Source organism: Echeneis naucrates, chromosome 22, assembly GCF_900963305.1.
Source record: "Echeneis naucrates chromosome 22, fEcheNa1.1, whole genome shotgun sequence".
Classification (NCBI taxonomy): Eukaryota; Metazoa; Chordata; class Actinopteri; order Carangiformes; family Echeneidae; genus Echeneis; species Echeneis naucrates.
Genome location: NC_042532.1, coordinates 11,163,235 through 11,189,480, shown reverse-complemented (window position 1 = coordinate 11,189,480; position 26,246 = coordinate 11,163,235). Strand labels below are relative to the sequence as shown.

The 26,246-nt window shown below is 40.1% G+C and overlaps 1 protein-coding gene across 1 annotated transcript in view; it reads right to left on the bottom strand.

Moving 5' to 3' along the window:
* asap2a (ArfGAP with SH3 domain, ankyrin repeat and PH domain 2a) overlaps positions 1-26,246 on the bottom strand; it is a 46,458-nt gene that overhangs the window by 10,595 nt on the left and 9,617 nt on the right. Inside the window, exons 2-14 of the mRNA XM_029493701.1 lie at positions 18,821-18,893; positions 12,253-12,398; positions 11,339-11,413; positions 6,962-7,011; positions 4,232-4,361; positions 3,728-3,813; positions 3,547-3,622; positions 3,331-3,417; positions 2,022-2,125; positions 1,651-1,720; positions 1,043-1,130; positions 478-526; positions 6-172 (exon numbers count right to left, since the gene is read on the bottom strand). Coding sequence (XP_029349561.1) covers positions 6-172; positions 478-526; positions 1,043-1,130; positions 1,651-1,720; positions 2,022-2,125; positions 3,331-3,417; positions 3,547-3,622; positions 3,728-3,813; positions 4,232-4,361; positions 6,962-7,011; positions 11,339-11,413; positions 12,253-12,398; positions 18,821-18,893 — 1,201 coding nt within the window. The remainder of the gene's footprint in view (positions 1-5; positions 173-477; positions 527-1,042; positions 1,131-1,650; positions 1,721-2,021; positions 2,126-3,330; positions 3,418-3,546; positions 3,623-3,727; positions 3,814-4,231; positions 4,362-6,961; positions 7,012-11,338; positions 11,414-12,252; positions 12,399-18,820; positions 18,894-26,246) is intronic.

Here is a 26,246-nt window from a genome sequence, read left to right as displayed (position 1 = left end):
CTCACTGGGTGCTCCGCAGTCGCAGCACACGTCATTTCCCGTCATCCTCTTGACTTCTCCAAGGATCGCCTTGGTAAGCTCCTGCACAATGTTGTTTTCACCAACATGCTGGTCCCCTTTAAAGGCCTGATTCAATGCTTCCTCCTTACTGTTCTGCAGCACCGAGATCCAGCTGCAAGAGGGAAGACAAGATCAGACGAAAGGGTTGGCACAGGAGATGTGAGTAAGACTGGAATTACAGTAATAAAAAGTGGAGAAGAGCAGGAGGGGGAAAAGGAAGGATGAGAGGTGGGGATGGGGGCAGTAGAATGGAATAAAAGAAAAAAATAGGAGTGAAAGTGAAAAGCAGGAGGTGTGGAGGAGGCAAAGACAAGACCAAGCGTCTGTGTGGAAAGTGTTCGAGGTGGTAAACAGGATGCACTTAGGCACATGCCTGAACACCCCCCATCAAAAGGGAAGGAAAGAACAGGGACTTACATCTGGCAGTCCTGGTCATCCTCGGCCTGAAAGTGATACGTTCTGTCATCTAAAACAGAGCAGTGGCAGCAGAGAGAGTGGGAGGAGAGCATTAATCACAGAGGAGTGGAGATGAGACAAATTAAGTCATTAAAAAAAAAAATCCCACTGAGAGGTCAGATGGAGGCTGAAGTCCTGAGAAGAAATCAACAAAATTCTTTTTGCTCTTATTTCAAAATTCAGATAGGTTTTATAGGTTATAGGTTTTAAGGGTTTATTAATTTATATATTATTATTAATAATAATTATGATAATAATGATAACAACTATTATTATTATCATTATTGTTATTATTATACATTTATCTTAAGGGCTAAATAGTTAAGCCATGGAAGTCCAGCCAATGCCTACTGCTGTCTACGAGAACTGACCTATTTAAATTCAGGCATTTGAGAAAAACAACCACAGAGGGGAAAAGAAAAAAAATAATAATAATAAAAAAAAGGAAAATATTCCATTAATGGAGAGTAAAAACAAAAACTGAGAAGAAAAGTAGGAAAAGGGATTAAAAAGGTGATGAACTTACGCGATATGAGGTCAAAGCTCCTCTTCTCTTCAGGATTGTGTTTCACCTGACAGGTGAGCAGGTTGAGTTTGGCTGGCGGTCGGTTTGCCTGCCAGAGTGAAAGAGACAAAGCACAGAGAGGAAAGGAGGGCGGAGAAAAGCACCAACTTAGATGTGTAAGTGTTGTGTTTAACCATATCTGACTGCTTCTGGGGCCAAATGAAACATTTGATAAACTGCTCTGTGTTGGCGAAAGGAGTCAACTCTCTGGCCAGAGTTAAATCTTTATATGGGAACAAATGACGTTCAGTGAGACTGAGCTGAGGCAGCGATGTGAGAGGAATGCTAACTTCTGAACTCTGCCTGAGACCTGCCCCTTGCTGTTAATGTATTCATGGCAAATGGGGGAATACAAGAACCAGCGAGGGACATCTTGGACCCCTAAAACTAATGTGGGTTAGGTGGCAAAGAGTGAATGATGCATGTGAAGAGGTCAGCTCACAGCTGTGCATGCATGTGTATGTTTTCATGTGCATGGGGTTTAATCAGAGCATCCATTCTGATCCCGTGTTGAGTCGGCTAGGTTTTCACATTCCAGGAGAGGGAAAAGAAAGAGACCATTTGCTTACTGTGCCATGTGAGATGGCGAGGTATCCATTCTTTGCCATGCACTTCCTCTTTTGCCAAACTTTCCTCAGCCTGCAACACACAACGGATGGTGATAAGTATGCCACATGATCAGTGCACAGTGGACTCAGGGAATTCATAGAAAAGCATTACATAATATTTTCAAAATGTGTGGGATTCCCACCAAAAATGAACACTCATGCCAACTTTCAAAAGTAACCAAAATATCTTTATTTTCAACAATTTATTTCATCTATAGTAAAGTTATGGGCAAATTATTCAAAAACATCAGCAATCATTAGTGGCAGTTTAAACCACTCATGATTTCCCCACTGATCCCCATCTGACCTTAAGACATTTTTAAAAAGCGTACCCATCACTTTTCTTGTAGAGGTACCCGTTGCGCTCTGTGCCATGCTCCTTGTTGCCCTGTGGCTGGTGCAGACTGTAGGTGGTGCTCTGCCGCACCTGTGAATCCTGGAAAAATACATAGAAACACAAACAAACAAAAAAAGCTATGCTGTTACACAAATAATTCAATAACACAAAAACAGCTGTTGCACTTGGCCCTGATTTATGCTCTGCTTCTTTTGCTCCTCTGAGGATTTCAAAGCGAGTATGAATAACAATAGCTGTTCGGAGCCTGAGTGAACTTAAATACTCGAGGGAAAGTAAAGAAAAAGAGCTTTTACACCTTTGAAATAGGACTTTGTTACAGCTGGAAGACATTTTTTTCAATTTTGAAATGATCAGAAGGCTCATTAAATCACATTTGAATGAACCTAGATGCAGTATTAAAGACAAAGTCCCAGCTAATATATATATGACATGGAATTTAACAACAGCTACCTCAAATATGATATTTTCATTTCAGTAGTAATTTTCTGTCTGGAAATATGGGAAGCAGAAATGATAACGTTTGATGGTCAATATGAAGGATTTTATTGGTGTACAGGATAATGTTGGAGGAGCAGGAGTGTAGCTCACCAGCTCAAAGATTTCACACTGACAAGTCATTTTGATTCAACTTTAAAACTAAAGTCAAACTGATGAAACATGGAAATGGTGCATTTGAACAAACAATACATCTAAAGCAGGTTAAAAGACAAAGACAAACCACTGATCTAGCACTACAACTAAAATGACACCAACAGCACAGGATGCAAACAACTGCAGGAAAAGTTCTTTTTTTTTTCCAAGAAATTCACTTACTCTCCTGGACTTGTTTCACAAAAGAAGGAGGCAGCAAAGGAGAGAAGAACACAATCTTTAGGTGAAACCAGAAGCTGCTGCTGGAGTTTGCAGCATATTTAATGAAGCTTAAGGGTGAGTTTCGCTTCAAGATCACTTTCAATCAAATTTTTTTAAAATAGCAATATGCGAATGAAACAAATGTGAAATCAAATAGACCTTTTTTCAAAAGAAATATGAATCTGTTGCTCAATTTAGTATAGACCCCAACTGTGGTTTGGTTTTGTATTAGTAACAACTGTGAAATTCAAAATGCAAAAACGAGTGTGAGTTTTTGAGCGTAGCTTCCCTATTAACTTTGCAGAAAGAAATTGATTGAACAAACCGCAACCTCACTGTTAACAAACACATATTTAGGATTGAAGAAGATTAACGGATGATACTTGACTGGCAGCACTGTGTGTGTACACACATACATTTGTGTCTGTTACCTCTTTCTGCTCCACCTGTAGCGCTGACTTGAGGACGTCTCGTAACTGAGTCAGCTGCTTCCTCTCCTCATCCTGGACCTGCTTTATCTGTTGTGAAGGTGGAAAAGAAAAGAGAGGAGAAGAATGGGGTGGTGGGGAGAAGAAAGGAGGAAATGTGTGAATCAGAGAGGGGAAAAAATGTGAGAGTAAAGGAAACAGGGAAGTCTTGGTTCTCACTGTGTGCAGATCTGTGGCCAGTTTCTCTATGGAAGGCTTCAGGTTGTCCACAGCTTTAAGACCATCCTGAAAGAAACTAAACAAGCAGCACATCATATTTTTATCCTCTCAACTTACATTTTCTAAGCACTAAAATAAAGCCAAAAGCTATGAAATTAGGTGTTGTGCATGGATGTCTTACTTGCACTGTGCATGGAAGTACTTGATGAGGTTCTGCAGCAGGTCCACCCCCTTCTTGATTTTGATCTCGTTGACTTTGAGAAGATACTGTAAAGATGTTGAATACAGATCAAATGAGACAGTATCAGGTCAGGTTCAGTCAGGGGAGGCTCCATCTTGCACATATACACCCCTTTCATCCCATATCCCGACAGTTCAAAGTAAAGAGCTGCAGCTTTCAAGTGAAGATTAATTAAAGTAAAGTGCACAAATGTACTAAAACTGAATAATTTTTATATGGTCCTGATGTGTACATTTGATTTTTCATGACTTGTTTTAGTAGAACTAATTATTTTGTATCAATATAATTATTTGTATTTTTCTTTTTCTTTTTTTTTTTTTTTTTGGGGGGGGGGGTGGGTTGTATGCAATTAATTATTATTAATATTATTATTTATTATTATTAATAAAATTATTAATATAAGTAATAATTAGTAATTATTAAATAATTAGTTGCCTAACTTACCTCACACATCTGCAGCTGGAAAAATCTCCTCTCCTTCTCCATCTCCTCAGCTATTTCTGCCCCACTAATTTCCGTCCTGATCATTCCATGCTGCCTTGCATGCTCTTTCTTCTCCTTCTCTATCTTGGTGCTGCCGGAAAATTATCCACAGGAATCAAAGAGTGCAATGCACATTCATGACAGAAGCAATAACACACAAAATGGCTGACATTGTGTAAAATCAGCCCTAGTGCTGTCTGGAAGATGTCAGAGGAGCTGACAAAAAGTAAAGTAAAGTAGTAAAGACAAAAAAGTAAATGGCAGCCAATAAAGTTACGGCAGAAGAAAAAAAATTCAGGTGTCCCTAACCACACTCTGCTTCATACTGAGGCAGAGCATTAAACCAACTGCACAGAGGAGAAGGAACCATTCAGGTAAACAGTCCACTAAATTTGATAAGAAACGCAAATAACGTGGATAACACATTTATATTTTTTTCCAGTGATGCAAACAAAAGATAAACCAGGGAGGAAATTGGTCAGCAGGTGTCAGCCAGTGAGAAAGATTTAACTCAGACATCAACATATTTGGTTTTGTCTATGATGAATGTGCACCAGTTATTTGGTTATGTAAACACTGGTTTAGTGTTTTGAAGGGCAAATTTGGATGTAGGGACGATACAAGCTAATGAACGGGGAGACCTCTAATCCATGCCGCATTGCCTGACAGTCAGTACTGTGGGCTGATTTTTCACAGACGGACATATGGCGTCTCCCATAAACAATCAGGAAATGACACAGGAGGGGATGCACCAGTCCATGCAAAAGGGCATTCTTTTTTATATGCTGTTTTTCTGACAACATATGCTCCGCAAAAAGGATGCAGCAGTTTGTTCTAACAGAGCAACGACAGCAGTATGACACTGGCTGTTTGAGAGCTGTTCAGGCTGATTCATGTGGATCTAGACAGACTTCACTCTAACTAGGCTCAGTACAACTTCAGACACAAATAATTTCATAAAAAGAGTAATTACTTCCAACAACATCCGACAATGTCACACCACCAAGAAAAGAAAGATTTTGTTTCTTCCGACTGCATAGTAAATATTCTAGTGTCCCTTAAGAAAAGAGCTCTGTGTTGACTTGTTTATTTGACTGCACACTTTGTCCTAATTTTTGTTTCAAACTAAAGTCTCCACAATGAGCTTCAGTTGTATTGTTAATATTCATCGTTCTGGGTCAGTCTGCAAGACATAAAACAAAATTTGGCATGCTCTCAAAGGTTTTGTAATATGTCATTGTTCTGTGAGCAAACTGTCTTTAACTTGATGCTTGTTTGTTTAATTGTACTAGTGCCAGCAGCACTGGGCCAGAAAACATTGGAAGTAATGCTTGGAAAAAACACAACTGAAGAAGGTTTCCTAAATCAGTGAAAATTAAAAAAGTGTGTGTTTGGGTTTTTGTTTTTTGTTTTTTTTTTTATCTTTTTCCCGTCACTGTGTTTTGACAACTAACATGCACAACTTGAAGGACAACAACAAGTTCAGACAGCTTTTAGTTCTGGTAGTAAATTTGCTATTTAGCCAGTGTGAATGTGCCAAATTTGATTTCATTGTAAGGACACTGCTGGCCTTTGTCAGCACATTAATCTTCAGCCCTGACAATGTTACAGCATCATCAGGGCTGCAGCTAATAGAGACACTTGTTAGCCAGGCTGTTTGGCTGCCAGCCAAACTGACGGCTGTTCAGCTGAAGATGAGGCTGAGATTCCACTCACTTTCATTCCTGTCACTTTAGGGAGTGATTCACCAAAAAAAGATAGAGGGCTTTATAGTTTTTCCTCTATGTGTTCTGGATTTACATGATGCACTCTCTTTCTTAACAGCCTTCAAATTGAGATGATCTCCACTCTGTAGACCGAAAACAAAAGGCCAGCTCAGGTGTCAGATGCAGATAGCTCTAAAATCAAATTAGGGAAGTCAGAAATTCCCTAATTTTATATATATATATATATATATAAAATTTATAAAAAAATGTTTAAAGAATAATTTCATTTCACACTGGTTGTGTAACAGGAGACATGGGAGAGCTCTGAGATGACTTAAGGATCACTGATAAGGAAGAATGGCTTTTCCAATCAGGCAGAAAACTGGACTCTATTGATGGCCTCGGATTGCCATCAATAGAGTCAAATCATACGAATACGTTGGGGTGGAGCAAAAAAAAAAAACTGTCACATCCGGCTAAACTCTTGATGTCAGTACAAAGTCTGTACTGTCTGATAAAAACAGTTTGGAAAGGAGATGTGTTACCCTTTCAGTAAAGAATGTCCTTTGCAGCTTGTAAGATATATGAAATTGCTATAAACAGTTGTGTAGTCTGCATGCACAATCAAAATGAAGTGTCAGTGTGGAGGTGGAGAGGCAACAGTCAGGGCGGCTATTCACATTATCAGCAATGTGTTGACAGATAATCAGGGAGGGTGATTAGAAGGGAAGAGCGGTTAGTCAAGACAAGTCATACAGACATGACACCTACAGACAAGTACACATTACAGTGTCAGGTATTTGCCTCACAGATATGGCTCAGTTTGACAAAAGTAAACTATAAATTATGACTAATGATGACTATGTAATCAGATGGTTTCAAGCATTGCTGAATCTTAACCAATTAAATACAACCATTGAATGTCTCAGTGAAAATGTACATAAAAAAGAGCAGTTTGTTAGACACAGTGTGATTTGTCTCTTACACTTTTGTTTCGTAGTCTTTCCACGCTTTGTCAAAAGGCTTTTTTAAATCCTGTGAAAAACAACAAAGAAGAAAGTTTAATATCATTCAATGGAAACTGAGATCAAAGACTCTTGAACAGCTACACAACAGTAATTGTGGTAATATTGTTCAACCATGAACTTTCAATTTTACATTTTAACAAAGTTCTTTAAGAGCCCAAAATCAAAAATCCTTGGCATCAAACTCTGCATGAGATGATCAAACGAGAGCAGCTTCGAAATGGTGGATTGTTTCCCCGATGTGGAATTCTAAAGTAAAAAAAATAAATAAATAAATTTAAAGTCTCAACTAATTTTCTAATTGATGACTTAACATCAGTGTAAGAATGTAAGGATTTGCTTTTCTCCGTTTTACGTCACAGTGGGTGCATTTGGTTTTGAAAACAACTAAAAGGAATGAGTGACCCTTTTCTTCACAATTTATTGAACAAGCAATGCATGGAACAGTTCAACATTATGGAAGAAAGACATTCATTTTCCTGCTGAGAGATCCTCAGATGAGGAAATTGACACCACTGTCATGTCGGCATGTTAAATATCAAGCAAAAGTCAACAGATTTTTGGGAAGTACATTGCTACTGTTTTCGGCATTTATAATGTGATTCCTCTGGTCACTGGCGTGCTTTCAACAGCTGCTAGAGTGAAATGCTTGATTAACCAACATCCTGAGCTTTGTGGTGCTGATTAAACAGCAATTAGGAGAGACAAAAATCAAAAGTAAGTGGTTTTGTAACTCCCTAAAAAAAAAAAAAAAAAAAAACATAAATCATCAGCATTATTTGTTACCACTACCAGAACTAGAATGCCAAGAAAAATCTGCTCAACAGCAAGCAACAAAAACAAACAATAAAAAAAATCAAATATTGCATTTAATTCAACTGCTCACCTTGTGATTAAATCCAAAGAAACTACAGTAAGCACCTGGCAGCGAAATCAGAATATGAATGATGACATTTCGGCTCTACAGGTTTGAGCAGCCCTCCTGTCGGCCTTACTGAGCATTTTGTTCAATAAAAGGTGAAAAGCACCTGCATTGCTGCCCAGCTTAACAGACAGTTTCTATCTTTCTATCTATGGCGCCACTGTTTGAGCTGCAGAGAGGACTGTTCATCTCTACTTCAAGAGCAGAGGAGTGGCAGGCTCAACCTGTCAGCCCAAAGGATCGCAGTCTGATTCACTGGGCCAAGTCAACAATCACTCAGCCATTCACCCAGGCAGCTCCAGGGCAGTAACAACCAGAGGAAACAGCGTATAAAAGACCATAGAAATAGAAAAACAAAAAAAAAAAAAAAGAAACCAAAGTGGAAAAATGAGCCTTTGAAAAGAAAAGTCATAGCAAAGGAGGAAGCTGCTAAAAGAACAAACTGCAGGTCAAAAGCACGCCAGAGAGAAAAGAGAGGGCAAGCGGAAGGAAATGTCAGGGCCAGAGAGGAGAAAAATGGTAACAATGGCTAAAAATACCAGACACAGGCATCAGTGGGCAGGGACGGGCAGAGCAGAATAGGCCAAAGCACTCCCTGAGAGAGAAGAGAGCACTTAGCACCCAATCTGACTGAATCTAAAGGACGGAGGAATGTCGTGCCCTTGACAACAACCTCCTTTCGCTTATCACCTCTTACTACCAACTACCACAAATCTAAAACCATAGTTCCTGTTACACATTCCTAACACCTTTTTCCCACTGCGTTCCTAAATGTGCTGCCCGGCCAGCTCCTGTTTAAACAGATGTAAGCTTGGATCAATGCTACTCTAGTGGGATCAAGTCATGTCTAGTCATAGTATTAGCTTACAGCAAAAAAAGTGATCAAGTTGTTTTTATGTGACTTGACCAAGAGACACTGCAAATAAGACAATGCACTCCAATCAGTCACTGTTTTTAGTTTATATAATCTTATATTATGTACTTAGGAAATTGGGAAGAAGGTGATGGGCATTTACTGGGACTCCACTTCATTCAGCTCTAATCCAGAGAACACAGTAGTACTTCTTTGGCAGAAAGTAGATAGAAAATAGCAGACTCCCATATTTCATAAGTCGCCTTATAAACTGTATTTACATTTTGAAGTTTAATTATGTAATTTGTTAATACCATGTTGTTGGCCTGTCTCACAGTTATTTCTACCTGCAAAGAACCCCAGAAGTAAAAATGGGTAAACTGATCCTCATTGCTGCTTGGTTCCTTCACTATTGATGCTGTTAATGATAACAGATTATGTACATGACCTTTATAGGTGATGTATTCTTGTCTAAAATCTCAAACAGCAAGCATGCACAATTGGTTTCAGGAGTTCACGGTCCACTGTCAGGGCATTAAAGCATCGGGACCTCTGACACACGCCTTACTTACACAAACACAGTCGATGCTACAGTAACAATCCAGATGCTGTGTGTGAATAGTAAAAAGCTGATATGACTCATGGTGGGTTAGACACACAGACTGGTCAATAAGCAGAGGATGAGGGGTATCCGCTGCAGGCATGACATCATGCTACCGTACACTCAGAAAGTCCGCTGTTAGCAGAACGATCCTGTGGACTCAGCACTTTCCTTTTTCCACTGACTACGGGTGTTTATCTTCAGCAATAATACTTCTGGGTCTTCCAGGGACCCCACCCAGCCCTTTTTGCTTCTACTGCTAATCTTTAGTCAACAGAGAAACAATTGATCTGTTGTGTCCTACAGTACATCACAACACTCCATGAAGTATGGAAATGAGAAGATGAAAACTGATGGAGAGAGAAAAACATCTTTTTACTTGTGATATCACAAACGTGCTCTGTTCACAGATGGTTTTAGTGGTAGCTAAAGTGGAAAACAGTCAGATTATGGCTGAGTAACAGCAATGACAGGTTGCTAGGTAGTAGCCCCCTAATCACAGGGCCATTAGTGTTTGCCTCCCTCCCTCAGGGTTAGTTCATTGCACTCAATGCCAAAGACAGCACAGGTTGAATAGTAACAAGCTCGTAGGAAGCTTCCAGAAAGCCATTAAGTCCAGAGTTTAATCAAATGAAAAGACTGACTTGTAGCTGACACACAGAAGCAGTTACTGTGGAGCTTTTTAAGATGCCAGATTGCCCTATTCGCTCTAAATGAAATTTTAAGGATGACATTTTGAGGAATATGCCATAAATACTCCTGAAAGTACTGTGACGACTGTAAGTGAAATTAGGCCTTCATCAAACATGACTTTTATTTGTGGATCATGAAACATACATTTGTCACAAAGACTGAGACAAATTTACCTAGAGAGACTTCTATAATCTTTTAAATACATCTCTCTTACTCTTTTACAACATTTACATCAAACCATTACTTCATCATAGTCTCTCCTTGCAGTCTAAACAGTCTGTCATGCACATCTGGACTTCTTCCTCCCCCCCTTCTTAACAGGTACTTCCCCTGAGAGAAGACAGGAGTGAAGGAGCAGGATAATGACAGAGGAGAAAGAAGATGATGAAGGGCATGTGAGAGACGAGAGAAAGGCCTCAGGCAGTGGAGGGAGTAACAGGTTGGGAGAGAAGATGTAGCTGCAAAGTACAAAAAGAAATAATCCATCACTTTTAATTTGCATAACCCTTTCTCTATTTTCGTCCTTGCTCCTCCCTCTGGGAGCCTGACTTCTGATGTTTACTGACGTAACAACAGTGGTGACATTTATGAATGTGCAAGTGTGTGCACGTCAGCAACAGCCAGCAGCTCATTAGCCCCATGTCACTGAGGTAATGAGAATCATCCAAGGGCTAATGAGCAATAAGTGGCTAAGTATTACAGATGTGACTGGCTGCCAGTGGGAAGGGGTGGGTGATGAGTCCAGAGTAAAGAAGAAAGGGGAAAGGGGAGTGGATAGTGATGGAGTCAAGAGACAAAAAGACAGAGGAAATGGAAGGGAAAAGCCAACAGAGATTAAAAAGAAGTCACTGCACTTGAGAGACCAACAAAAGAGCAACAGAAAAGACAAAATAGGACAAACACTTTGGGGGTCGAGACAACCAAGTGGCCAAGGGTCATGAGGACAACTGCCATTTCTGTGGCAACCGGCCTCATTAGAGTTCCGGCTTAATCACATCATACCTCCGTGAAAGCTGCAGCCAATCATGTGCCTCCAGAGTGAAAGGTCACAGACCACCACGGACAGTAATGAGTCCTAATAGTATTATAGAACCAAAAAGACTAGACAAGGGTCTGTAAAGGTTCATTTCAGCCGGCCGACACACAAACCACCCACTTGTGCGTCCTGGGCCAAAATGTGTCTGCAGCACTGACAATTCAGCTCACACATTTAACACTTCCTGCTCAGTGGTAGAGAAAAACAGGACCATGCCGTTTTGTTTTCTTACCCCTTTGACTCCCTTCAGGTCTCCTTTGAGCAGGCTGTCCAGAGGAAAGGTGATGATGTTGTTCATGTTTTGGAACTGGAGGAGGATGAAGAAAGATATGAGTAAGAGCCAAATGGTTGCACCAAAAGATCTGAGCCTACAGAAGACTTGAAAGTCAGAGAAATGCAATGTTTTTACTGCAACGCATGGGTATGTTTGTCTTCTGCTCTTAACTTGAGTAAATGACACTAAATACATTAAATACAAGACAAAGTGTGGAATCACATCAGGAAGTATCAATTAGTAAAGCAATCAGGGTTAATGAGTTTATTATCCTTGGCCATGTCTGTCTTGTGCCCTATGACTAAAATTCAGTGTTCACATAATTTATGATATAAAATATAAAGCCATGTGTAGTTTTGCCTCTGCGTGTAAAGCCACAGATATTAAAACGCTGGAACTTTCAGAGATTATATCTTCACATTCACCTGAGCTGGTGGCTCACAGTTCTCCTGTAAAAGGTGTTGAAATAACAGGAGTACAAAGTTTCAGTGTCCACAGGGTAGTAATGGACCTCTCATGATGGATTTTTTTTTTTTTTTTTTTTAATAAAGCTTTGGCCTTAATACAAACCTGGCTTGGGGAAGAGGATGAAATGCAGCCAGCAGATATTTGGTGTTTCTGCAGCTCTTTGGCTCTTTCAATGGTAAATTAGAGCCAGTACCTCCCAAGGACTTTATGTTCCAGCTGGAGTCACCATGGACTCAGTATGTGTGTTAGGGAACACACACACTAACTCAGGAGGGTTGAGACTGTTAGGGACAGGACGGAAATCTTTCTTTGTCCCAGGGGACCCTCCTGTCTCCCAGCTCTAGCCACTCCATAAATATTACACACATTCGCAAAAACACATTATACATTCAGTGTAGACTCACCAAGTTTTTGAAAAGCGCAGTGAGCTCCTTGGTAAAGACAGAAAACTTGAGGAAGGCTGAACCCAGATCGGGATCATCTCTGTACACACAGTTTTCTCCAAACCTCTCCAGGGCCTGAGTGTATTGTTCTTCATTCTCCACGTGGGCTGGAAAACACACACACAGGTCACTTTTGACAGGAAGTAAATGGGAATGAGTATGAATAAGAAATGGAAACCATTTTAATGTATAAATTCCACTTTTCCAGCTGATCAATATTTCCATTCAGAGTTTCCCTCAGAAAATTAGGTGAAGGAGGTGATGATCGCAGTCCATCATTGATTGGACTGTCACTACTTTCCTTTTAGATACGATCAATCAGAATGCATCTTGTTCCTGTACCAACTTACTTGGTGTCGACATAAACAAATACCCCTCTGCAATTGGGATCCCATATACTAGCAGAACCAGAGATGTCATTTTTTTCTAGAACACATATTCTTCTTCCACCATGCAACAAACTTACACAGTTGAGTCAAAGATTCAAGTGTGTCATGACTTTGACAGCTAATGTCACCTTAGGCCTCTGGTCTTAAGCAGAGATGAGGACTGGTCTGGTAAATTCACTGCTTTTTCACTTCTCACCCTCACATTTACCAATTTGTCTCAGGACAGTTAGACATACTTGACACAGCTCCCATGAGACACAAAAGGCGCTACACAAATGATTCACATATTCAGTAGTTATCCCCTGGAGCCTGCATATGGGCTCAGATGTGTGACAAGAATATAATCTCTACAATAAGAGTAATATTATAGATATTTAATTAATTAATTAATTGATCACAATGTCTGTGTGTGGGGATATACATTGAGGATATAGAATCTACTAAGTGTAAAAATATTTTATTCTTAATTTTTATTTATTTATTTATTTTTTTTAAATCAAGTCTCTGAATCCAGTGAAGGCACAAAGATGGAATGAAGATTTGCGTTCACAGTTTAATTTTTTTTTACCTTAACCTGCATTTTTCTGTAATTTCTTTTATATTAAATCTGCATGTGCTCTAACAGACACCCCAGTGGTAAGAGGATATTTAGATCTTTGTTTTGATAATGAGAGCATAGGGATTGATCATAACAACACCCATTAGGAGACAGTGAGAAATGAGAGTGTGGTGATTTAGTTTGAGCCCTGGATAACCATGGATACATCCAAAAAAAGAAAAGTTTCTAAGTAAAATAGAACATAGTTCTAAACTGTTGAACAGTAAGGGACAGGAGGAAGGACCAAAACAAGGAACAGAGAGAGGAAGCAGAGCGGACACTTAAACACACCTTCCACCACAACATGAGTCAGCTTTTTATCTTACACACATGCACGCACAAAGCTGCCAGACTCTGGTTCACAGATGTGGTTTATAAATAAAGCTGGATAAGCTCATGTCTCAGCCACAGATATCCATCATGTTATTAAAAGGAGAAAGCTGAAAGCCTCTGAGTCACTACCTGCAGAACCTCCTCATATCATACAAATCCAATTTAAGCCTCTAAATATCGACTGATGCAGTAGGTGAGTTGGGTGATAAGGCCTCTATGAAATGCAGGGGACAAGAGCCGCGATGAGAGAACTGAACAACCTCTGGTACCATAAGATATTGCTAATCCCAATTTAAAATGATGAAACAATAACTTTCATTTTTTAAACCAAAGGCATTTATATTATTTAATCCATTACAAAATAGTGAAATGAGTTTCAACATCAGTCCAAAATCCAAAGAAGAAACAATGTCTGAGAATTTATCTTTACATTATCTAAATCATAATCATTTTCTATTAACAGCATGAGCAGTTCATGTTTTAAGAATTAGTGCGTTGTGTAATTCAAAAAACAAACTGTACTCCATTTAAAACAGAGTTGAAATAATGAATACACGATAAATTAATTATTAGCATAGAAAGCAAATGAAATAAAGCTTAGTTGCAGCTCTGTTAGAACTACATCTGGTTCAGAAGCAGTGAGATGTGTTACAATAGATATTATAATCTTCAGACATTGTCGTGTGTCAGACACCAACCCTCACCACACAACCACAGCCTATCGTTTACACATCAGCTCCAGCTGTTTAGTTGTGGCTCTTCCAGGCTCTGAGCCAACAGGGCAGTGGCTTTCTGTTTTCTTTGAAGAAGTGGCACATGAGAGCGCTGAGTGCTGCTATTCAGCTCTGACAAACAATACAAACCCCCTGGGCTGCTGGATGACTACATGTGTATTTGTTCCAACATGACCTAAACACATCACACGTAGCCTGTGCTACAAAGCCGGTTTGAACCTCAAAGACCAATGTGACATACTGAGCCACTTTCTGAGTAACATGTCAGGGGAAGGAAACACACTAAACACAAAAAAAAAAAAGAGAGAGAGAGAAAAGAAAAAAAAAAAGTTACAAATGCAGCAGAAACCTTTTCTATGTAAACAAGTGCACATATCGCCAATATATTAGCACATAAAACTGGGCCTTTGAGAGGCACAGGCGTAGGTTGGTTCAACAAGTATTTTATGAACACTGAACATCGTCTGATTTATTGCTTTCACTCTGAAGTGGTAGATCAGCGGTCTCTGATCCTTTCAGCCTGTGATCCCTCATAATAAGTAGACCAAGTTATACCTGCTGTCCATTACCCTTGGCTGTTTTTTTTAACAAAAATGAGTTTCAACCATTTTTCTCTATAGTAATTTTACAGATGTTAACGAGGCTTTCATTGTTTTCCAGAAAACAGGAGTTAAAATCTAAGAGCTTTCCAATTAATTGCTGCTGGAAAAAAAGAGAGGAACAGAAGAGGCACAAAATAATCTATTATTACATTGAGGTGTGAAAGACAGATGCTTTAGTGAAAAGCAGTAGAAAAGCCTCCAGATAACTATATACTCCAAATCCTCGAAGGACGACCACATCGACTGCAAGTGTATGTGAGAAGTAAGTGCTCAGTCTCTTTAAATGCAACACTAGCCACATATTTTTAAACATGTTAAAAGCTTAAACTTCAGAAAACATCTGGAGAAGTAGTGTGACAGTACAGAGCAATCTATTTGTGTGCTTGTGTGTGTGACAGAAGGAGAGAGAGAGAGAGAGAGAGAGAGAGAGAGAGAGAGAGAGCGCGAGAAAGAGAAAACAATTTTTGCTGTTTGACCTCCGGGAACAATGACCTTGTGGATACTGGAGTAAAGAGGCATGAGACTGTGGGACAGACACAGACACATGGACACACACACACCAAAGTTACAAGCAATATAGGCGGTGACTAACACTCTGGTGTGTACAGCATTCTCTACACTATCTTCCTCCCAAAAACACACACGATGGGAAAAACATGATGAACAGCTTCCAGGCGTCTTCTGAGGATTATCTAACATCCCAAAGGCCTGTTTTGCAGCCTATTGTATCTCCACACAGACTAACACAGGGTTTAATCACCAGGTAACAGACCAGCCACTGCTTCCTCTCTCTGTCTGTCACACACTTATTCCCTCACAGACAGCTCCTTCAGGCCGGGTCGGCCAACGCTCAAGCGCATACTAATACAATATGCAGCTGACCTCAGATCAATCCCATATCTGCCTGCGGACACTGGCACAAAGAGAAAGGAGAGCTTTCCCTGAGTTACAGTAGATGACATATCTGAATAGATAAAGCTGAAGCCAGTTAGTTTAGCATAAAGAGCAGGAACAGGGGGAAACAGAACTCCTGACTGTGTGTAGAGTTTAAAGACACATTTACTCGTGTCTTCTCTTTTCTTTATAGACTGTCACCTCTCCAGTCAAAAATTGGACTGATAGGGACCTTAATTTAAGAAAGCTAATTGCTTAGCTAAGCCAACTGTCTCAAGGCAGAAGTTTCATAAACTACCGAGTAAAGAGCTGCATCAATCTTTCAAAATGTCTGAAATTCCTTGAAAGTACTACTAACTTGTGTGAATAGAGGTAAGTGTCTCTGACATTTTTAAATCTTCCACATCCTTTATTTTACTGCCTTCTCTAGATTTTCTTCCCCAGACATCCATACATTTTAATTACATTAGTGCTTCTGGGAGTCTTAGTCTCTCAGCTACCTGGCAGTCAACAGTGAAGTGCCTTTTTCTGTGTGCAGCAGTGACCCAGAGGACACAGAGTTCAGCATTTTCCTGAAGCAACATGGGGCCGTGTGCTGCATTATTCAGCCAGCATCGAGCTATCCTGCCCACCTATAGGTGCAACAGCTGAAACACAGCGTTTTTGTTCATCTGCCTCGGGACTTCATCAGCTCAGCAGCTTTGGAAGTCCTGTCCTTGCAGCTCAGCTCCAAAAACCTCAGTTTCTTCAGGGGGTTGAGATGCTGCTGCTGTTGGTCTATTCATCAAAAACCAGAAGCTGACAACCTGACAGGTCCCTGCAGCAACGAAAGGCTCTCACTCTTCTGAGAGCTTTTCCTGGATCTTCCTTTCTCTCATACTATTTTCTCTGTTTCTGCCATAAGTCATTGACTGTAATAAAAAGGAGTACCAGTTAACACTAACTCTGCCTCTCTAGTTTTCCCTTAAGTGGTAATCATGTTTATTTTTTAATCACCATTATGCCTAAACCTCCAACATCACCCTCACCTGTTGTGTCTTGTTATTCATTCTTTAACCAAGCACCCTCTCTGCACAACTGCTTTCAAGGGCATGTTAGCATCTAAAGTTAACAGAAGTTAGGTTTACGTAGATTCTTTGACTACACTAATGTTTGGTTTTGTTGAATGTGTTTGTTATTATATTCCTATGTGTGCTGAAGTGTTGATGCCCATATGAGAGTTCTGCTGCAGCACTGGAGCTCATAGCAGTTTAAAGACCATCTTCAAATGAAATATATAAATTTTATATGTAAAGCAGGAGAAAATGATGTTTACATCACATTGTGGAGGCAGCATGATACTGTGAGTTGGATTCTGCTGAGAAAACTTGGTCCTGCCATTAATGTGGATGTTACTTTGACATGTACAACCTACAGAAAGATTATTACAGACCAAGGCCACATCACCTTCACGAGAACAGTATTTCCCAATGGCAGTGGTCTCTATTAGCAGAATGATTCTCCCTGCCACACTGCAACAATGGTTAAGAAATGTTTTGGGAATGTGTCAAGGTCAAGACTTGGCCTCCAAATTCCCCTGATCTCAATCTAATCCAGTGTCTGTGGGATGTGTTGGATAAGTCAAGTCCAATGAGGCTCCACTTTGCAGAAATTGCAAGACCTGCTGCTAACATCTCAGTGACAGATACCACAGCTCACCTTCAAAAGTCTAGTGGAGGTCATGTCTCGAAAGATCAGGGCAAAAAGGGTAAACTCCTCAATACTAGGCTGGTGGTCATAATGTTTTGGCTTACTAGTGTCTAAGAACAAGCTTAAGTTGCTTTTTCTATGGGCACACATGGAGTCATTTAGGTTGTATATGAAACAAATCCCACACTGTCCAGCTTTTACACAATAACTGCTGATAACAGAAGGTGACCCCAGTTCAAGCGAGTTGATCTTGGTAGAGTTGTAAACAACAGCATTCACTGAGGGATTCCCACTGACAAAACACTGTTTATATAGTAAACACTGCCAGAAATCTGGACAAGCTTCAGGTTTCATGGCTAAAAGGTCAAGGTTTTTTTCCTCCTCAGTTTTTCTGAGAAGTGGAATAACGTGTTTAAAATGAAAACATACAAACAACAAACACTTGTTATACCCAAATGTGTAATGCTCTGCACTAAACACGCAGACTCAAACGAAGGTAAATTATTGACAATGGGGACATTCCATTCTGCAGCTGAGCAGTGTGAGAAAACCAAGCAGGTTGATTTTCCACATGCAGGTGTACCTTGCTATCATGTCCAGGGAGTCTCGCAACAAAGACACAATGTGCACAGAATATGTGTGAATGCATGTTTAACAGTGAGGTGAAGTGAGAACATGCCTGTGTGTCGATATGCCTCAGCACCCACACACAAACACAGCGTGTGCCCCTCCCCAGCTGTTCCTTTGGGGGTCTGGATCAGACAGCTGTCCCTTTGGTCTGAACAGAGCTCACACTGTTCTGAAAAAGACCAGCTCAGCACTTTGTTCGGGGGTCTCTCTCTCTCTCTCAGCGGGGTTCTGTCAGGCAAGCCAAACAAAAGGCACTGGAAACACCCCACACTGGCACAGGCAGCCACAGTGAGCTTGGTAATCACAAACACAGGGAACGCGACTACCCTGCCTACCCCTGCCTCAGTGGAACAAAAGCATGAAAGATGCAATTACTTTAAATCATTTGGGTGGTAATGACGCTTAAAATTTATTATCATCTGGAAAAATGTAAAGCAAATAAAACCAGAGGTATCTAAGTGGGATCTCTTGGAAACTTAACTTTGTTTGTTCAGCAGGCCAAAAAACAAAATATATGGAACAATGTATTTGCTCCCTTATCATTTACACACCAATTAGATTAGCAGTTCGTCTTAAAATTGAGCCTGTTAACATCTTTGAAATGAGTGTGAAGATAAGGTGGTGGAAATACAGACATAAAGGACATACAGCAACACTCACCCAGACCAGACGTGTAGATGGCCTTCACAGACTTCTTCATCTTGTACAGAACACTGCGGTCCACATCCAGAGCCTGTACCAACAAAAAGAGGGAGATGGTGAGATGAAGAGATTCAAGGGGGTAAATCCTCAATATACAAATAAGATAAGATAGTCTTTATTGTCTTTGCATTCAAATACAACACAGTTGTACTAAAACGCAACAAACTTGGAGTGCAGCCCACTTTGGTCCATAAAAAGTTAAATTTTCACAATAAATTAAATATACATAAAACCACAGTGATAGCATAGAGCACAGATCACCTGACAATAAAATGTCTTTCGATAAAATTGCCCTGCAGCCATATCTTACATCTGTGTTATTGTGAAGTGTTCTATTCATCTGTCAGGGAGGCCAATGCAACCCCTGTTAATATTTGCAGGTTGCAGTTTGTGTTGTTGAATAATTGTTGAATTCATTGACATTCTTTGGTGTCGCCGTTTTTTGTCCACACATGTCTCCAAGAAGAGGGTACAACAGTTTGCGCACGCGTCTGTATGCCATCTCTGCTCTAGCTACAAGTCATGTATTATTCAAGACAGAGCTAAAAATAGAGCAGACTTCTCTCGTCAGTCACTACATTTACATGCACAGTTACATCGAGCAATGGTTATAGCTTGATAAAGCCATCTAATCTGACTTCTGTCCTTGTCCCAGTATAGATGCACAGGAAGACAGGACAGTGAAATTGACTTGTTGAAATCATGTCGCCTCGGCTACGATAGGTGGCAATATGTACTCTTTTGAATTGTGGGTAATGGGCCACTACCAAATGACCTATGACGTCAGACCGGTGCGCTAGCAAGTTGAAAATTTTTAACATATTGCACTTTCTGTACGCTCTAGTTTCTGTGCAGAAAGATGAACGTTTATGTTTTACGTTATGTTCAACTTCCGGGTCATAGCTTGGCGCAAAACCTAAGCGAAACCAAATCACCTCCTCCAGCTTAGTCCGACTATTATAAATTTGATTTCAGTTGAGCTAACATGTTTACATGTACTATGAAAGTCCAGTTTTAGTTGGAATAATGCAATAATTCGTTGTTTGTTTGTTTTGTTTTTTTGGTGTCATGTAAACGTAGTGAGTTATTGTCGCAGTGTTTGGGGCATGTGTGTGCATGATGTGTGGCGTGTGTGTGTCAGTTTGTATCAGCTTGTAAGACAGTGAAGTTCTGTGGAAGGACAGGAAGGACAAGTTCCCTGAGTTATATTGCAAAACTATGGCTCTGCTAAGCTCAAGCTTAAGACAGTAATCAGAACAAACATTCAAAGTCCAGCAGCAACAAAGCACCACTGTATCAGTGATGACTGAGGGTCTCACTCAGGATGAGAGGGATTTTCGGAATGACCAATGTCTGCACTGCAGACACATATCCATAAATCGCAGTGTATTAATACCCAAGCTTTGAACTTTTGCTTATTGCAAATGCCAGAGCAATTGAGCATTTTCTCCAAGGTCTTTCTTTTACACTCTTATACACGGACACAAAACACAAGCAAAGAGAGTCTGACAGATTAATAAAGTGTTGATGGTAGAGAGATGAGCAAGATGAAAACGAAAAAGGGGAACATAGAGCTCAGAGAGAACAAATGAATAGTCACATCATGCTCTTTTGCTCCTTTAACTGTTAGAGGGGCCACCTATGGCATTACACTGTCTGGACTAACTTGGTGAAGATGGCGGGAGGTAGGACTACACTTTGCAAGCCAAGTGGACTAAGAACACATTATTTTATAGAGTTTATATTTTAGACATTGCTTAGGTTGAAGGTTGGACAGAGTATCAATTCATGTAACTCTATAGAGTTCAAAATCCCAAAGAAACTAAAATAGACAGCAACTATGTTACCAAGCCTTGATCCTCACTGAGCTGATTGTCCTTGTAACATACCACCGCCTCTGACAAGGATCTTTAAAAAATACAAGAAAACCGTTTGTTCAACAGAAAAATAAAACCAAAATAAGACAATTTGCAATTACTCAGGTCTGCCCTTGGGTTGACCTCTAAGAAACGAAAAGCGGCTATTATCACTGCCACCCTCTGTGTGTTGTATACAAGGCCACCTTACTGTATGTAGTCCATATGGCTCAGGTATACTACACACTAATAATAATAATAATAATAACAACAACAACAACCAGACTACATAAGAGACAAAGTGAAAAATTACATCCGCATTCAAATGAAAAGGAGCTGACAAGAAGCTATCCGTTCCTGAAAATAGACTTTCAGTGGTGTGATTTTAGTCCCTTTTTGCCACCGTTAAATGACTCAAATTCCACTGTCTCATTAGTTATGTCTGGCTCAGAGAGACTCATTGACTGCCGCCGCACATTAATGTACTACTGGCATAAACATGCATTTAAACAAGTAATTCCAAAACACAGAAGCAAAAACAAAGAAAAGCACAGCTGTTCTATAAAGCAACCCACATGCATTTCTGTCGACACTGCCAAAACGACCAACCACAGAAAAAGCTTTAAAAAGGTAACTGGAGACAACCGCTGAATGTTTTTTTAGTAAAGCTGATATCGTGTCTGCTCTGCGCATTAAATCTACTCTCAATACTGACAGCACGGGCTTGAGAGCACTGAAAGCATTTCTGATAGTAAAATTGATTTCCTACTCAAGAAGATATTTGGGTTATATGTTTGTACAGACTAGGGGTTGGAATAGAATGGAAGAAATGCAATTATGATAAATCTGCTGATTTACCATAATTTTTGTGGGGAGGGGGGGGGGGCAGTGAAGCTCATCATGATATCCTCAAATTTATTTATTTATTTATTTATTTTTTAACAGCCTGCAAAATGCACTTGAAACTGTTGTCAAGTATTTTAAATAGTTGCTGAGGTTAAGTGAAAGAAAGGTGAGCTACTGACATCCAAAAAAGCTTGTAACAGTGTAATGCTGCTGATTGGTGCACAAAATCTGCTGGATACCCAAACTGCACTAAGGCGTTTTAAATAAAGCGACTACCATGTCACAAATTTTTCTTAAGATCTAAAGAAACTTACTCTTAGATATCTCTTCTGGGTAAAATGCCTTTGTCATATTCCTTGTAATTTTGGGCGCAAAGTGATAAGAGAGGCAAAACAGTCCTGATATACTGAAAGAAATATGAATATGTCTGTTGCTGAAGACTAACAGACAAGAGATTTATGGCAATCTGTTCCCTTTGTTTTCAAAGCTTTTGGTCCATATGTTGCATCGACACCGTCAGATGGCAGCTACTCTGCTGTAGTATCAAGTAACAGCTTTGATACTAAAAGCTCTTTGCTGATTGCACACACTGCAAAACTTCTTCAAAGTAAAAACTGCAAATCGTACAAGCTCAACTTCAGCATGATCAGGATGAATACGTTTATTCTTCAAAGCTCCTACGTGTGTGTTGTACCATGTTGATATGAAAGAGAGGGTTGTGTATATTTCAGATGTTTCAAAAATATAAGAATGATATTTCAATCATTATTTCAACCAATTTTCCTTACACAACCTAAGACATGAACAAACATGATGTGCCATTTCAAATTTACAGATGAAAAATAGACTATGCTTCTCTCTATTGGACAAATGTTCTTCTTTCCTTTGATCCGCGATTTGATTCCTTCTCTGTCTGGATCTGTTTTCCAGTGAAATGCTGATGGGTGACTGTAGTGTAATTATAAATAAATATAAGTTTAAACATATATACAAGAATAGAATAGTTTGCATTTCTGTAGTTACATTTCTTATCATCTTACATACACACAAACATTGACATCAAGCACAAAGGCCATTTCATTAAAGCTTTTCAAAGAGATGTGTGACTGACATCCATTCGTGGGTGATAAAATTGTATCGATACTTTACTGTAGCAACGACAACATTACACTTCGACAGTGGTATATGTCAGCCCCAAAGCCTGACACACATATAACATGAACAGCACAGCTTTTATACCAAAGTCTCACAGAAACACACACACACTCAGTTGAGAACTATCACGCTCCAGCAGACCCTTTCAATCTGCAGAGTGGTCCGACAGGAAAATGGGGAAGACAAGAGGGGCGAGAGTGGGGGGCAGTCAGGCTGGGTAATAAACTAGCTGAACACAACAAACACATAGCCTTAAATCACTCACTCACTCACACACACAGACTCACACAGACACACACGACTCTTCAATCACTTTCACACATTTCCACTTCAATGTACTCTCCACAGTTGAACAAAGTGGCTCTTCTCTGAGCACTGGGCAACCTTTCATTTGAGTCGTCTTGTTCACAGTGCAAGCTGGTCTAAAATTAGTCACTTTTAACCTAAAAAGCTACTCCCAGCAAGCGGGGAATTTCCAGTGCCGTGTCTCGTTTCGACAGCGGAGGATCAGAGCTGAATCCTCACACAATAGATCTGGCCTCTGAGCCTAGAGCTGCTTCACAAACACTCATATGAACATTACTGCCCTGTCAGCAGCTTTTCTGCTCCTGATAGTGACTCCCAGGCACAGCAGCTCCATTCTCCCTCTCCTACTGAGCCTGAGGAACAACCCAAACTGAATTAAATTAATACTCATCTTAATGTATGACATCATCATCATCACAATTTCAAACGGGTACCATCTGCTGCAGTCTGTCCGCAGAGACAGACATTACAACACTACTGGGTCATGGAGGTCGTTGCCACGGCGATCCATTCACTTTTGGTACTGAAATGTAGAGTAACGTGTGTCAGGTTACTGAACTCTGAACACTGTGCTGATAGATAAAATCTAATGTGAGTTCAGAGACAGACAGAGAGGGAAAGAGGATCCTTTAAGACTAAATAATGTTGAGGATGTTCAGATTATCGTATCAACTTCAGAGAAGAGAAAGCTTTCATCTTTAGAGTATAACAGCATGGTCTTTATGAACCAGAACTCACAACCAATTTGAGAAGATAAAAGATAAAGTAAAGAAAGTCAAGTAAATTCTGGGAAGAGTTCAGACTTCAGAACCACTTCCTACTGGCCTGTTACCACAACCATTAAAAAAAAACAAAAAAAAAAACTTCATAAAACGTTTTTTTTTTTTGTTTGTTTGTTTGTTTGTTGTTTTTTTTTTACTTACATTTTTTGAGTGGCTGCTGTCATGAAGAAGAGCTTGGCTGGCTTATCACAAAGTTGAGATTCAAGGACCCAAACCAGAAATAATGAAGTCAACGTGGTTGGCTGAGCATTTGGCACAAACTTCAAAACCAAAACAAAGGGGGGCGGTCAAGCAGACGTTTAGTGACACAGCACCTGTCCATTTTCACAGCCAAACACTGGGTTTCCTTTATATCCACAGCAAAAGGGAAGCTAATCCTGAATACTAAACTTGGCAGGGGAAACGTGTTTTGGATCATGATACACTGGCATAACAATGCTTATTAATCGAACAGCACACTTTGGCTACCATGCGAACAGAAAATGCATGATTTGAGTTCCCCTTAAAAACCCCTTAATCAATGATTAATCAGGTGATTAACACTGATTAATAGTTTGTCTTAGAAATGTTCTTTTTTTTTTTTTTTTTTGCCAATCACAAAATCCAAGTATCCTGCTGCGAAAGCTTCAGATGTAAGATAGTGAATTTACTTCTGATCCTATTGTCTTAAACAAAATGATTAGGCAATAAAAGTAAAAAAAATAATTATAATTTTCTCATCCCTAATTGACAATAAGCCGATTTATGCAAGTCCTGAGATGAACATTTAAACTAGCGTAAAAATGAAAAAAGACCTCATTACACATAAAGACAGGGAGGCGGATATCTTGAGTCCAGCTAACAAGCTTGTTGCGCTCCGCACCTCTTTGGCCACTGTCTGAGGAGAGAAGACATTCCTGGATGATTGCATGCTGGAACTGTGACTGACAGACAAGACAGAGATCCAGCCCCATTTTTCCTGCCGGCAAACTATCAGCTGATGACAACATGTCTGCTGAGCATGATGCTTTCCCACTCTTGTCAGAGGCCCTATGGCCATCACACACACACACACACACACACACACACACACACACACACACACACACACACACACACACACACACACACACACACACACACACACACACACACACACACACACACACACACACACACACACACACACACACACACACACACACACACACACACACACACACACACACACACACACACACACACACAGATGGGCAGACAGACAGACAGCCAGACAGTCTCTCACACACACACACACACGGTTTCGGTTTGATGTATCTTTATAAGTTGTCTACTAACACTGCCTCACCCTTTAAGCCTCCCTGCTGTGACAGTCAAGTCAGGAAACTGTCTGCCATATACAGTGGTAGTCAGACATTTAAAAAAGGCAGCAGTCTGGGATGCAATTATCCAATTTATTTGGCATGTGTGTGGGTCCTGATTGTGGGTTGGCTGTGGTGGGTGGCAATCCATGTTTTATTGAGGTGCCTGATGTTACAAACAAACAAACTTCATTTCACAGAGAAAACTAATAAAACTTCTGAGAGTGTCTGAGAATGTGTTTAGATCTTGTATAAACTTACACACACTCACACAGATAATAAATGAAAAGCTCTGGTTTTGATGTGAAAATCATGGGACAGATTTGACATCATGTTAATTGTATTTATCTAATTGCTGTGGTATGATAGGCCTGCACTGGATGTCTCATGGGACAGATGTTCTCTTTGATCAGTTTTCAGATCACACTGGCAGTCCGTCCCCAGGACAAAGAGCATGACTCCAAAATATTTTAAGTGTGAAATTTTCAAAGCTAGCCAAATGAAAGGTCAGTAAAAGTGAACAGCATATGATGAGGAGTTAAATGTTCACATTCCTTCTGTACTAGTTGGCTGTATAGACGTCAGTCCTCTAACACCTCTCCAGTATGACAAAACAGCTCCTTTCCAGTGCAGTCTGGTTTGAAAGTCACAGTCCAGCATTGGAACTGTTAATATAGTTGCCCTCTTATGTCTGCCATCTTCCAACACAGCAGCACACGCTGAGATGTTTGAGGTGTTAACAAGAGGAGATCAGAAATGGTGTGATAGCATGCTGGTGTGAAAGGTTGACACAACAGGTTGAACTGTTCTCCTACGTGGTGGCCAACAGTTATTTTAGATCTCCTGAAAGCAATCTGTGGGGAACTTCCCTGTTGGGGAAAAAACAGCACACACAGGGCAGACCTGTCCACCACATTACAGAATGAGACATGTCAGCTTTTCTGCAGGTGTGGCGTCAAAGCAGCCGCGCCTGTTCTGGTCTATTTTCTGCTGGCCAGTTCTGAGCCAGACACGGAGCTGCTGTCTAGAGCTCCATATGTGGTACAGTTGTGTTTAAAAAATAAATAAATAAATAAAACCACACACAAGAAGGGCACTC